The 13,055-nt window shown below is 38.1% G+C and overlaps 1 protein-coding gene across 1 annotated transcript in view; it reads left to right on the top strand.

Moving 5' to 3' along the window:
* Positions 1–13,055, top strand: part of Cse1l (chromosome segregation 1 like) — a 39,681-nt gene that overhangs the window by 21,055 nt on the left and 5,571 nt on the right. Inside the window, exons 9-22 of the mRNA XM_047542224.1 lie at positions 2,040–2,207; positions 2,309–2,438; positions 3,478–3,543; positions 4,018–4,220; positions 4,625–4,709; positions 6,417–6,478; positions 8,122–8,258; positions 8,663–8,766; positions 10,158–10,255; positions 11,404–11,554; positions 11,667–11,875; positions 12,271–12,368; positions 12,466–12,551; positions 12,949–13,030. Coding sequence (XP_047398180.1) covers positions 2,040–2,207; positions 2,309–2,438; positions 3,478–3,543; positions 4,018–4,220; positions 4,625–4,709; positions 6,417–6,478; positions 8,122–8,258; positions 8,663–8,766; positions 10,158–10,255; positions 11,404–11,554; positions 11,667–11,875; positions 12,271–12,368; positions 12,466–12,551; positions 12,949–13,030 — 1,679 coding nt within the window. The remainder of the gene's footprint in view (positions 1–2,039; positions 2,208–2,308; positions 2,439–3,477; positions 3,544–4,017; positions 4,221–4,624; positions 4,710–6,416; positions 6,479–8,121; positions 8,259–8,662; positions 8,767–10,157; positions 10,256–11,403; positions 11,555–11,666; positions 11,876–12,270; positions 12,369–12,465; positions 12,552–12,948; positions 13,031–13,055) is intronic.

Raw genomic sequence — 13,055 nt, 5'->3', positions numbered from 1 at the left:
TGGGCCTGGCTTAAGTAACAGTGTGCAGATTAGACAATTTCATTACATTATTGAAAGTAAAACTTTTGGGGCTGGGGAGATAGCTCAGTCGGTAGTGCTTGCCTTGTAAGCACAAGGCCCTGGGTTCGATCCCCAGCACCCAAAAAAAAAAAAAGAAAGTAAAGCTTTAAAGTAATCACATTGTAAATATCCTATGAAATAAGTTACTTGTCATTGAAGATTCTTAAAATAATTTAGACCTCTGTAATGATAGCCTCTTTTTTAAAAATCATTCACAACTTGGGAAAGAGGGAAAATGGTACAAGTTTATAATGTGTAAAGTTTCTGATCTGTGTTTTGTGATACATACTTTTCAACACACAGTGCTTATTCTGTGCTGCCCATTTGTTCATGTATTAATGTGCTCAAGATCTACTTTGTGCTGGGCCTGCTGGTGGTGCATGCATGTAATTCCTGCTACTTGGGAGGGTAAGGCAAGAAGACTGCAAGTCAGAGGCCAGCCTGGGCAATTTAGTGAGACCCTATCTGAAAAAAACAAAAAGGGTTCGGGCTATAGCTCTATGGTAGAGCACCCCTAGGTTCATCCCCAGTACCTTTAAAAATCAAAAAGTTATTTCCTTGGAAACAAACCATAAAATAAATATTTAGAATATTTCAAATGATAAATAGAATCAGCAGTTCAGAGTTTGAAGGTGGGATACACAAAGGAGAAACATAACCGTGGTTGTACAAAAAATTTTGTCTCAGAATTTGACTGAGTTAAAAGGAACAAAAAAGATGTGGCCGGCTGGGGAGATAACTCAGTTGGTAAGAGTGCTTGCCTGCAAGCACAAGACCCTGGGTTCAATCCCCAGCACTGCAAAAAAAAAAAAAAAGATGTGGCTCCTGTAAATAATTGTTAGTCCACTAAGAAAATTGTTTTAAATCAAGGCACCACTTCTTCAAAATACAAGATTTTCTTCACACTACCATCTAAAGTAAATTTATGTCTTAAGGAATAAGCTGTGAGGTCTTTGGCCCAAATCACCATCCAGTTAGGTTGTGGTGACAAACATTTTCTGTAACTGGCCAGCTAGTAAACATTTTCCACTTTGTGGGGCCAGATAGTTGTGTTCCAACGACTCTGCAGTTGTAATGTGAAAGCAGCCAAAGGTGGTGCGGTAAGTTATATGAGTGAACATGGTGGTTCTATACTTTATAACCAAACGTCGAGTATGAGAATCCTGTAACATTACTTTTTTGTGGGTAGGGACTTTCACATCTTAATATATTGGAAATGATAAACTCTTTTGGGAGCAGCAACACGATATAATTTAACTGTTACAGAGTGTGTGATGTGCTATTTATCATTCAGGTTTCTATGATGGGCATTTTTTTGAGTGTGATATGGAAATACTTCAGAATTCATCAGTCAGAAGGAAAGGATTAACTTGAAAACTTCGAGGGCTGCTTTCAGTGAATAATAAAAAATGTTTCATTGCTTATTTTTTTGGTACTAGAAATTCAACTTAGGAACATTCTACCACTGAGCTATATCCCTGCCCTCCCCTGCCCTGTTTTGCCCCCCCCCCCCCCCCCCCCCCCCCCCCCCCTTGAAACAGGGTCTTGCTAAGTTATCAAGGCAGGGCTTGAGCTTGTGGTCTTCCTGCCTTAGCCTCCCAAGTTGCTAGGATACAGGTGTCAGCCAGTGTCTCCCATCATTGTTCATTTGAAAGACTCCATGAATAGATTGTTGGTATAGATGTAGTTTATAATAATTGACTTCAATTTTTAAAATATATTTTTAGTTATAGATGAACATAATACCTCTATTTTGTTTATTTTTTTTAATGTGGTACTGAAGTTTGAACTCAGTACCTCGCATGTGCTAGACAAGCCTGTACCACTGAGCCACATCCCTAACCCTTAAATTTAAATTTTAAAGAGTCTCAGAAATTAAAATTACTCCCCTTATTTATGGTAGAGAATGTTGAAATTTGGATGAACTATTTGTAAACCATTAAAGTCATGTTTTGAATTTTCTCTTTTTATTATGTGAGGATGAAGAGGAAGCAGGCTTATTGGAGCTTTTAAAGTCACAGATTTGTGACAATGCTGCACTCTACGCACAAAAGTATGATGAAGAATTTCAGCGGTACCTGCCTCGTTTTGTCACAGCCATCTGGAACTTACTAGTTACCACAGGTCAAGAGGTTAAATATGATTTGGTAAGATGGTGGTAGAGAGAAATGAAAGATAATTCCTCCCTGTCCCTCCTCAGAAATAAAGTGTTTGTTTTTTTAAAAAATACTCTTTTGCTTTATTTCAGTTGGTGAGTAATGCAATTCAATTTCTGGCTTCAGTTTGTGAGAGACCTCATTATAAGAATCTGTTTGAGGACCAGAACACTCTGACAAGTATCTGTGAAAAGGTCATTGTGCCTAACATGGAATTTAGAGGTAATTATGGGAAAGTGTAAAGGGTTTTCAGGGGAGTAAAAGCTTTTTTTTTTTTAAATGTGTTAGCATAAGGCTTCCTTTTACTTCTTATAACTTTCAGTCATTCATCTAATTGATTAGATTACAAATAAAACTCCTTGCAGGTCAGTTTCCTATTTTCTAAACCAAGACAGGAAATGTGACGTCTGTGACATGAGTCTTGCTATAATGAGCTGCTTGTACTGTAGGGGTTTGTTTTTTCGTAAAAATATTGAGTAAAACTTTGAATATACTATATAGAAGAAAAATAGGGTCTCAATTTATGGAAAAGATTAGGTTTTGTTTGATTTAGTGCTTCACCAAGGCAAATAGCTATTTTTTAAACAGTTAAGTGATCTTTAATTATATGCAGATCAAAACCCACTAAGCTTGTGTTTGAAGTTAAATAGTTCTAAGAGCCTCTATTTGTGTGTATCCCTCTTCTGGTAGTTGTGAAGAACAAGTAGTGAAGGTGGAAGGGATCATGTTCTCTATCACAGTAGTCATTAGATAGTGATTTCTCAAACCATCAGTCTGGAACAAACTGGGAAATTAAGGATGGTAAGTGTGAGGTTTTATTTCCTTCTGTGTTTTCTTAAAACTGCATTTAAAGGACAAATCTTTATTCTGATATTGTCTGCCCTATTTGTTGAAATGACTTACCAAATGATGGTGAGTATAGCTAGGGTTTCTTTTGTTTGTTTTAATGTCCTTATGTGGAACAATAGAAAGCATTCCTGGACTGATCTTCAACACCCACTGTTGAAAGTTATAAGTGAAAGTTGATTCCAGGGACACTCAGTGTCTCAAAACTGGGAATTACCTAATACTAGCTTTTCAGGGTGGTGTTTGCTACTTGAGGTGATGATTTAAAGATTATTTTGAAGGAGTCATTTGACAGGAAAATGTGCTTCGCTGTAAAAAGGCCATTCTGCACGCTCTTTCGCATACTTGGCAATAGAGAACAGTGGTTTTGTTGTATCTTTTGGAGATTATTGTAAAATACCAACTTTCTTTGTAGCTGCTGATGAAGAAGCATTTGAAGATAATTCTGAGGAGTATATAAGAAGAGATTTGGAAGGCTCTGGTGTGTATTTTGTTTTGTTTTTTCACTATAAGTCTTTTAGGATCACTTTTCAAGCTGTTTTCCATGGAGAGGAGTAGCAGCTGGATAAGGTCTGTACTGAGATCCATTTTCTTCCTTTAACTTGTACAGCTTTAAAAAGCAGCACTCATGTGGCCTGTACAAACACATCAAATTGAACCTTTTTTTTTTTTTTTTTTTTTTTAATATTCTAGGTAATGTTTATGATAATTCTGTGAATCATGAAGAGAACACTGTCTCCCTCCATAAAACACAAAATTAATTTATCAGTTTTAAGCACTTTGAAATGTACTTCAATTTTTCATGATTTTGTGTTTCTTATGGAGGGAGACAGTGTTCTCTTCATGATTTGCATTGTTGACAATTACCAGGTGGCAGTTTTCTTTTCTTACCAGCTGGATCACTGGTTGGCTGTGGTTTCTTTCTCCCGAAATATATTTCCTTTTGACTTTATAGATATTGATACTAGACGAAGGGCTGCGTGTGATCTGGTACGAGGATTATGCAAGTTTTTTGAGGGACCTGTGACAGGAATCTTCTCTGGTTACGTTAATTCCATGCTCCAGGAATATGCAAAAAACCCATCTGTCAACTGGAAGCACAAAGATGCTGCCATTTACCTGGTGACGTCTTTGGCATCAAAAGCCCAAACACAAAAGGTAAGTCTTTCCAGCGCAATTTATTTCTGTAGCAGAGGTCAGTGATCACAGAATTAAAAAAGAAATAATGTATCTCTTATTTTACAAGTTGTTTCCCAAGATAACCTGTTAGTTCTGATAAGAATTATCAGAGAAAAAGCTTTCTCTTGAGGCATTAGCACTGAAGCTTCTTAACAGATGCACACTTGTTGTATCAGCGGAGACTCAGGTCAACTTGAACTTAGCTATCCAGTTCTGACAAGTTTCTTTGCTGTCTGTTAAGATCATCTTATTTTTTATATAAACTATATTTTGAAGTGTTCATCTTCATTTTTATTGTGCTTTTCTAAAGTCGTTGAATTTCTAGTTTGGTTATATAAGCAGCGGTTAGTGTTACTTTACCCTGTTTTCACATTTCCCTTCAGCATGGAATTACTCAAGCTAATGAACTTGTAAACCTAACTGAGTTCTTTGTGAATCACATCCTCCCTGATTTAAAATCAGCTAATGGTGAGTTACAATACAGGAAAAAAATAATATTAACTTGTTCCTTTCTCTGTCAGTTATTTCTTCTACTCAGTGAAGTGTCGGATATTATCCCCAGCTCTTACCATGTGAAATTAACCTTTTGGGGGGGGGGGTACTGGGGATCGAACCCAGGGCCTTGTGCTTGCGAGGCGAGCACTCTACCAACTGAGCTATGTCCCCAGCCCCTGAAATTAACTTTTTTACATATGTGGTACTGGGTATTGAACCCAGGACTTGGTGTTTACTAGGTAAACCTCTGCCTGTGAGCTATATCCCAGCCTTTTTAAAAATTTTTCTTATTTTGAGGGTTTCTTCCTAAGTTACCCATGCTGACTTCAAATTTGCAATCCTTTTGCCTCTGTTGGGACTACAAATGGGCACCACCTCACTATTAACTGAAATTAACTTTTTTGGTGGGGGGGGTACTGGGGATTGAATCAAGGTCACTAAACAACTGAGCCCACAACTCCAGACCTTTTTTTTTTTTTTTTAAAGAAACAAGATCTCACTGCTAGTTACTTAGGGCCTTGCTGAAATGCTGAGGCTGACTTTGAACTCAAGATTCTCCTGCCTTAGCTTCCTGAGCTGAAATGAGGCCTTTTTTTTTTTTTTTTTTTTTTTTTTTTTGGTACTGGGGATTGAACTCAGGGGCACTTGACCACTTAGCCACATCCTCAGCCCTGTGTGTGTTTTTGTTTTTTGTTTTTGTTTTTTTTTAAGAGGGTCTCATTGAGATGCTAAGTCTCTCCTTTTTTACCAAGACTGGCTTTTGAACTCATGATCCTCCTGCCTCAGCATCCTGAGCTGCTGGGATTACAGACCTGTGCCACTGTGCTTGGCTTGAAATGAACTTTTGATAAAGTGTATGTTGTTTATTTAAAAGGAAGACAGGGAATGGACTAAACCTTAATTTTGGTATCCTGTATCAATAGGAATTATTCTTTGGTTTCCTTTTCCCTCCCATTTGAAAAATGGACTCTTAAAAATTGAAGTACATTTCAAAGTGCTTGAAACTGATAAATTAAGAACAGTTTTCCTATATTTATGTGTGTGTTGTCCAGATTAAGATACCCCCGCACCCCACTTTATCTTTTATTTTGAAACAAGGTCTCACTAAATTGTCAGACTGGTCTCAAACTTGTTATCCTTCTGGCCTCAGACTCCTGCATCCCTGGGATTATAGGCATGCACCACCATGCCTGGCAAGATAATTCCTTTTTTGAAACAATCTTTGGAAATTTTACATACACCCAGATGTAGACAGAGTGCTATAATGAGCTTCTGTGTGATCATCATCCAGCTTTAACAATTGGCAAATGTTTTATCTCTTTCACTATTTTATTTTCCCACCACTAGAGTAATTAAAAGCAAATCTCAGCTAGAAAGAATGATCTTGATTCATTATAGCTGGTGTTCTGGGAATGTATTTGCACATAGCCCAGATCTTTTTAATTCATTATACAAGTAGTACATGCTCATCTGTTCATAAGCTTAAAGGCAAGGGGAAGATAAAATGGCTTATAATCCTTCCTGAATTAGTGGCTACATAGATCATTATATAATTAGGTATACTTTAATTATTTGACATTGTAGTTTTCATTTTTTAAAACTCAGTGTTGTCACTCATTTGGAGAGTAACTGTCCTTACCACTTAAGTAATTTTAACTTGTTATTTTTTTTTTTTAATAGTGAATGAATTTCCTGTTCTTAAAGCTGATGGTATCAAATATATTATGATTTTTAGGAATCAAGTGAGTACCTTTCATTTGCTATGCCACTTAGGAGTTTATTATACATACCAGCTTCTCTGATCTGTGCCATCATATTGATGTCTACACCTAACAAAACCAGCCCTAGCTCTTTAATAACTTAGGATTTCTGATGATGCTTAATTTTCCTTTGGCATCTTACTTTTTTATGATGGCTTTGTTAGAAATTGGGATTCAGTATTCACACTTATAATTTTGTTTCAGTTCTCTTAAAACAGAGATCCTTTCCCCTCCCCATTGTATGCCTTTTACTTGTCAGATAAACCAGGCATTTATCTTGGAAAGTTTCTCACATTCTGCTTATGACTGGTGTATCACTGTGGTATTTTATCTTGTTCCTCTGGCTCCCTGTATCACTTCTATATTGGTAGAGTTGGAGATTTGAATCAGGGGTGAGACATGAATGTTTACAGGTACACTTTGATTTCAGGACATATACAGTGACTTACATCTACTTCTAGAGTGGTCAGTAGATTCAGGTGAAGAGTTTACATCAAAAATTTTTTATTGTATTGTGAAAATAAAGCTATACTCTGCATAATATGAAATTTGCCATCTTAACGTTTTATGTACTTCAGTGGTTTATTCATTATGTTGTACAACCACCACCTGTGTTGTAATAGATACTAATTACCAGTCTGCACAGGAAACACAGGATAAGTGTTTGCCTGACTTCCCTCTTCCCCTTAAGTTTTTGTGGTAATGAGCTGGTGCCTTAGCAACCTCAAAAGGTGACAGTTGGAGGTCTTTTGGGTATTACAGTTGTCCATCTTTGGGCAGTAGGGCCCCTTCATGTAGGTTTCTGTGTCATGTCTTCAACTCAGGGGTCTTTAATTTCCCTTCCTTTGTATATGCCAAGATTTTCCAGGCTCATCTTATACATTTCCTGGTCAGACCTGAATTAACTGACTCACAAAGGTGGAAATTGGCATTTAGAGATCATTATGTCTGAATACTAGGCATATTTATTTACTGAAGAGTTGTCACTTGTTCTAGGCTTTTTCATAGGGGAGGGCCAGAAAATACATTGAGAAGGAAATAAAATAGTTCCTGATTCAATTTAAGATTATAAGGATTTTTAAAACTTTTTTTAATGTTATATTTATGTCTAAATTCCTTATTTGCTATATCCTAAGATGTGTAAATAGTTTGAAAATAATTACCAATATTCTCACTAGAGTAAGAATATTGAATGCTATTTATTTATTTATTTATTTTGTGGTCTTTGTATCCTTGGGATATCAGCCAATTGAATACATATAACCAAGAAACAACCAGGCTTAAAATATCTTGAACTTATTCTAAAGTATGATTCTTAATATTAGCGAAGTCTTTGTCTGCTTCTCCGTGATGTTGCCCTTCTGTGGTATGTTCACTTTCCTATAAGATTCTGCCCTGGTGACACTTTTGTGCTTAGAGAAAGAGAATTGGAAGAGAGAATAAGAATGGAGCTGTGGTGTGGAGGTAGAAATTTTGATTTCTCAAAAGTATCCTCTCCCATTATAACAGAGCTAGAAGAAGAAAAAACTTTGTTTCTAAAATCAGTAAAACCTGTCTTCAGATTATCTTTTCCTCAAAGACAGCACCCGTGGATTTAGAACATGTTTATTACTATTATTTTTTAGGTACCAAAAGAGCATCTTTTAGTCTCTGTTCCTCTCTTGATCAATCATCTTCAAGCTGAAAGTATTGTTGTCCATACTTACGCAGCACACGCCCTTGAAAGACTGTTCACTATGCGTGGACCTAACAATGCCACTCTGTGAGTACTGGATTCTAAGCTGGGGGTGTATGTGGCTATAATAGTCAAAGATATCCCTGAAAATTTCATTAGGAGTTAGGAAAATAAATGTGTACTTTTAATTCATTTATACTTTGTCTTATTCCAAAAGGATTTGAAGCAGCTTACCAAAATAGACACTGCTTGCTTTATTTTTTACTTGTTTATGAGTACTGGGGGTTGAAACCAGAAGTGCTTTACCACTGAGCTATATTCCTAGACCTTTTTATATATTTATTTTGAGAACGGGGTCTTACTAAGTTGCTGAGGTTGGCCTTGAACTTGCAATCCTCCTATCTTAGCCTCCCAAGTCTTTGGGATTATAGGCATAAAATAGGTGCATTCTGATAAAATAAAGTGACTGAAACCTGTTTTCTCATCTGTAGTTTTACAGCTGCAGAAATCGCACCATTTGTTGAGATTCTGCTAACGAACCTTTTCAAAGCTCTCACACTTCCTGGCTCTTCAGAAAATGAATATATTATGAAAGGTACGCTTTTTCCTATATACAGATGTAACTAAGTGTCTAACCTCAGAGCACAAGGGTAAGCCCTCAATACTGTTTACCAGAAATAGGTAGGTTTAGATGTTTAAGAATAAAAAATGACTTGTTTATTAATAACTGTTTTAGAACCATTTTGATATTGAACTCCTTATCATAGAAAACATAGCAAACTATTTTTTCTTTCCTATGTTGAGTTTGTGAGGGCAAAAATCAGACCATGTGCCAACTTTGCCTGGGTGCGCTGGTGAAATTGGGTACGCTGCTGGATTGCCGGGGTCCCTTTAGGAGAGCACCCTGGTGCCAACTCTAACTCAGGGATGATCTTCTTCATGTTCACTGTTTACCCCAAAAGCCTAGTGTCTGAGTCATACGAAGTGCTTTGCAAAGAAACTGGCCCTGATCCTGCCCGCTTGTCCATGACTCCTGGGGGCCTGTGTTCGTGTATTTAAGGGTGTAGGGGGTTCCAGCACCTTGAGCGGCTGTGTTCTTGGCTGTGTTCCTGGAGTACATGATAGTGGGGCGTGGCTCCTGCTCAGGAGCACAGCTGTGTGAGTGAGGGCAGGTCTCTGCCAGCCCAGGGCCACCGCTCACTCTTCCTCGGCACCCTTAACCTCGTCAGGGGAACTCACACAGGAGGAAGGTACAACTGTTTATAGTCCTGCCTGAGTTAGCGGCTACACACTAGGTCATTTCTCCAGGAACCAACAGCCACAGGAGGTGTGAGGGAGAGGAGTCGGTGTGTGTGCATTTAGGAGGCCAGAGAAGATGGCTCTGTCCCATAAGTCCTGGCACAAACCAGGTGCTCTGGCCAGTCAGCGTGATTCTGGAAATGACATTTGTGGAACGAGAACTGTTACACAATTAACTTACAAATAGATCCCTCTCCCATGCCACGTTTTTTAGGCATCTGTTAATGAGCAGTATCTCTGCAGTGTGGAGTCTACTTTTATATGTAGTTTCAGATTTTTTCTTGGGTTCCTAATCTCTTCAGGGAGTCGGGTGGCTGGCTTTCTCTCAGTCTGCCGTGGGCTGAGGTCATGATTCTTTAGGCTGGGGCTGACCGCTTCTGCCGGTGGTACAAAGTGAGGAGCTGAGGCAGCTCCCTCTCACACCTTGCTGCTCTGCCTCTTGAATCATCTAGTTATTTTTATTGTCACTTTTTAAAGTCTTTAGGCTTTGGGCCTTCTGGAAGTACTCACTATTCCCCAGCTGTTTTGTTGTCAACTCCTGTCCTAATAAAAGGAGGGAGAATTTATTTTTTTAAATGCAGAGAGCTATTTGGGGGTATTTGAGGAATTAGTGGGCTGTCCCTTCCAGTCACTGTTTCATCCTAAGGTTTAACTGCTCTTTGTTTTTGCTCTTTTTGTATTTTACAGCTATCATGAGAAGTTTCTCCCTCCTGCAAGAAGCCATAATCCCCTATATCCCTACTCTCATCACTCAGCTTACTCAGAAGCTGTTAGCTGTTAGTAAGGTAATGGCCAATTTTGAAAGTGAGGTGGTTTTTACCTTGCTCCAGACGGTTGGGGCACCTGAACTCAGGCCCTAAGTGAGGTGTTGGGGAGGGTCTGTGCCTTCTACTGACCAGCAGCTGATATACTTTTCTGAAAGTGAGAGGGATAGAACAGGTCATCTTTTTAAGTATAGGCTCAGAAGCCTGAATATGTTTTTGTTCTCATTTTAATACTTTGTGTAGAAAATTAAGAAAGTGCAAATGAACAAATTGATTTTAGATGGGAGAAGGTAAGCTTTGTATGGGCATGAAAGATATTCAGATTTCTATAAAATGACAAAAGTTTTTGTTCCTCTTGTTCCTTACTCTTATTTCCCCAAAATGAAGTCCACTCTTTGGACATATTTTTATAGCTATTTTGATTCATATGTAAATATCAATACTGAATTTTTAAAATAAGAAATGAGTTTGAGGCTGACAGAATTTTTATAGATGCCTATTCCTAACTTTGCTTTGAAAATGAGATAAATTCATAGGAAGTGTCGAAGGGACTTAAGAAACAAGTAGTTATTTTTCAGCTGAGTTCCAGGTAAAGAACTACTGGGCCTGGGCAGGGAATGCAGGAGAAGAGCAGTAGGTCCTGCAGCTGTCCCTGGCATGGGCGCACTCATTGTATTTTCCTTGCTTGAAAAGAAAATTGAAAAGTGCTGGTGTGAAGAATCGTCCTGTGGGCACAGCATGAGGCCCGCTGAAGTTAAGACCAGTGCAGAGCAGGTCTGGCGTCCCAGCTCCTGCGCACGTCCACCACCACCGTCTGCGGGTGGCTCTCAGAGCACACAGGGTAGGAGCTGAGGCTTCGAAATCTCCTCCCCGTGACTCTGAAGGGAGTCGTTTTCTTACAGTAGACTTTTTGGCCATTAAAAAAAAAATCCAAATAGTGCTGGAGTGTGGCTTAGTGGTAGAGTGCTTGTCTAACGTGCTTGAAGTCCTGGCTTCTATCCCCAGTGCTGGAAAAAAAGAAATCCAAACAAATAAGTATTAATTTACTGGAATTTTTTAAAATGTGTTCTAGAACGTTTAGGTGTGTTTTATGTTTAATGTTATTTATTATAGTCACTTGGATTATTAGAATAATTAGGTTTTTTGGGATTTTTTGTTTCTAATTTCAGAACCCAAGCAAACCTCACTTTAATCACTACATGTTTGAAGCAATATGCTTATCCATAAGAATAACTTGCAAAGCTAACCCTGCTGCTGTTGTAAATTTTGAGGAGGCTTTGTTCCTGGTGTTTACTGAAATTTTACAGAATGACGTACAAGGTAAGGAAGTTGCCTTTTTTGGTGAGGGACTTAAACCAGGTGATGGCACTGTGCAGCCTGCCCGAGAAACGTGCCTTACGGGGCTGACAGCTGCCTGCACTGTCTTTGACAGAGTTTATTCCATACGTCTTTCAAGTGATGTCTTTACTCCTGGAAACACACAAAAATGACATCCCATCTTCCTACATGGCCTTATTTCCGCACCTCCTGCAGCCAGTGCTTTGGGAAAGAACAGGAAACATCCCTGCCCTGGTGAGGCTGCTGCAGGCCTTCCTTGAACGCGGTTCCAGCACAATAGCAAGCGCCGCGGCCGACAGAATCGTGAGTTGGGGGCATTTGAAGTGATTACAGTTTCCAAGGTGCTTGAAGAAACTGGGAGTGGCAGGTTTTAAGATTTTCTGTGTTTAAAATAATTGAACTTTATAAAATGGAAAGGAAGGAGTAGTAAATGATAACGTGTATTTTAATCCTTGAATTATTACGGATGTATATTCATGGTAGAAAATAAAACAAGAGCCAAAGAGGTTAACTTCAAGAACTTAACTTTAGTGACTTTTTATGGTGGGATTTCCCCCTTACCTTTCAGAAGTAAGAACTAAAGAGAAAAGGAAAAGCAGATTATTCAACATGAACCCTTTTCAAAATATGTGTCATCTATTTAGGAATAATTAATGTTTGCCTCTTTAACTGTTTATCATTTGATCTGTTTGTTGTAGCCCGGGTTACTGGGTGTCTTCCAGAAGCTGATTGCATCCAAAGCAAATGACCACCAAGGTTTTTATCTTCTAAACAGTATAATAGAGCACATGCCTCCGTGAGTACGCCTGCATAATTTTGTGCATTTAATCAGGGTTTTGTTAGGGTCTCACAAAAATTCTGGATTTTTATTGTTGTTTTATTCAATTCTTCAGTGAATCAGTTGACCAATACCGGAAACAAATTTTCCTTCTACTATTCCAAAGGCTTCAGAATTCCAAAACAACAAAGTTTATCAAGAGTAAGTAAATTATTTTGGGTGATTTCCAGAAGACTTTATGATTATAGATCATATACTTTTTATCATTTGTAAACTTTACATAGAAAACATCTTGACAGTGTTTGTGTTTTGCTAACCCTAGTTTCAAATGTATTATGCTCCATAGGTTGCTTTACATTAAGTTTAGGTATTAAAACACTTTTCCAGTAGAAATAATGTGAAGAAATACAAATCAGAGATTGCATGTAAAGGTCTGTAACATAAAGATAGAAATCTCCAGGTAAAATTGCATCCGAAGATCTATGTGATGCCAAGGGTGGTTATTGGGTTAATGATTATGCATAGGTTTCATGTTAGTAAATTACCAGTGGAGTGTGGTGAGTCTTTTCTACTGACATTCTGCATCTTCTCTTAACAGGTTTCTTAGTCTTTATTAATTTGTATTGCATAAAATATGGGGCACTAGCATTACAAGAAATATTTGATGGTATACAACCAAAGTAAGTTGGGTTTTTATTAAATTTC

Source organism: Sciurus carolinensis, chromosome 2 (genome assembly GCF_902686445.1).
Source record: "Sciurus carolinensis chromosome 2, mSciCar1.2, whole genome shotgun sequence".
NCBI classification, from domain to species: Eukaryota; Metazoa; Chordata; class Mammalia; order Rodentia; family Sciuridae; genus Sciurus; species Sciurus carolinensis.
This window is presented reverse-complemented; position numbering and strand designations above follow the sequence as displayed.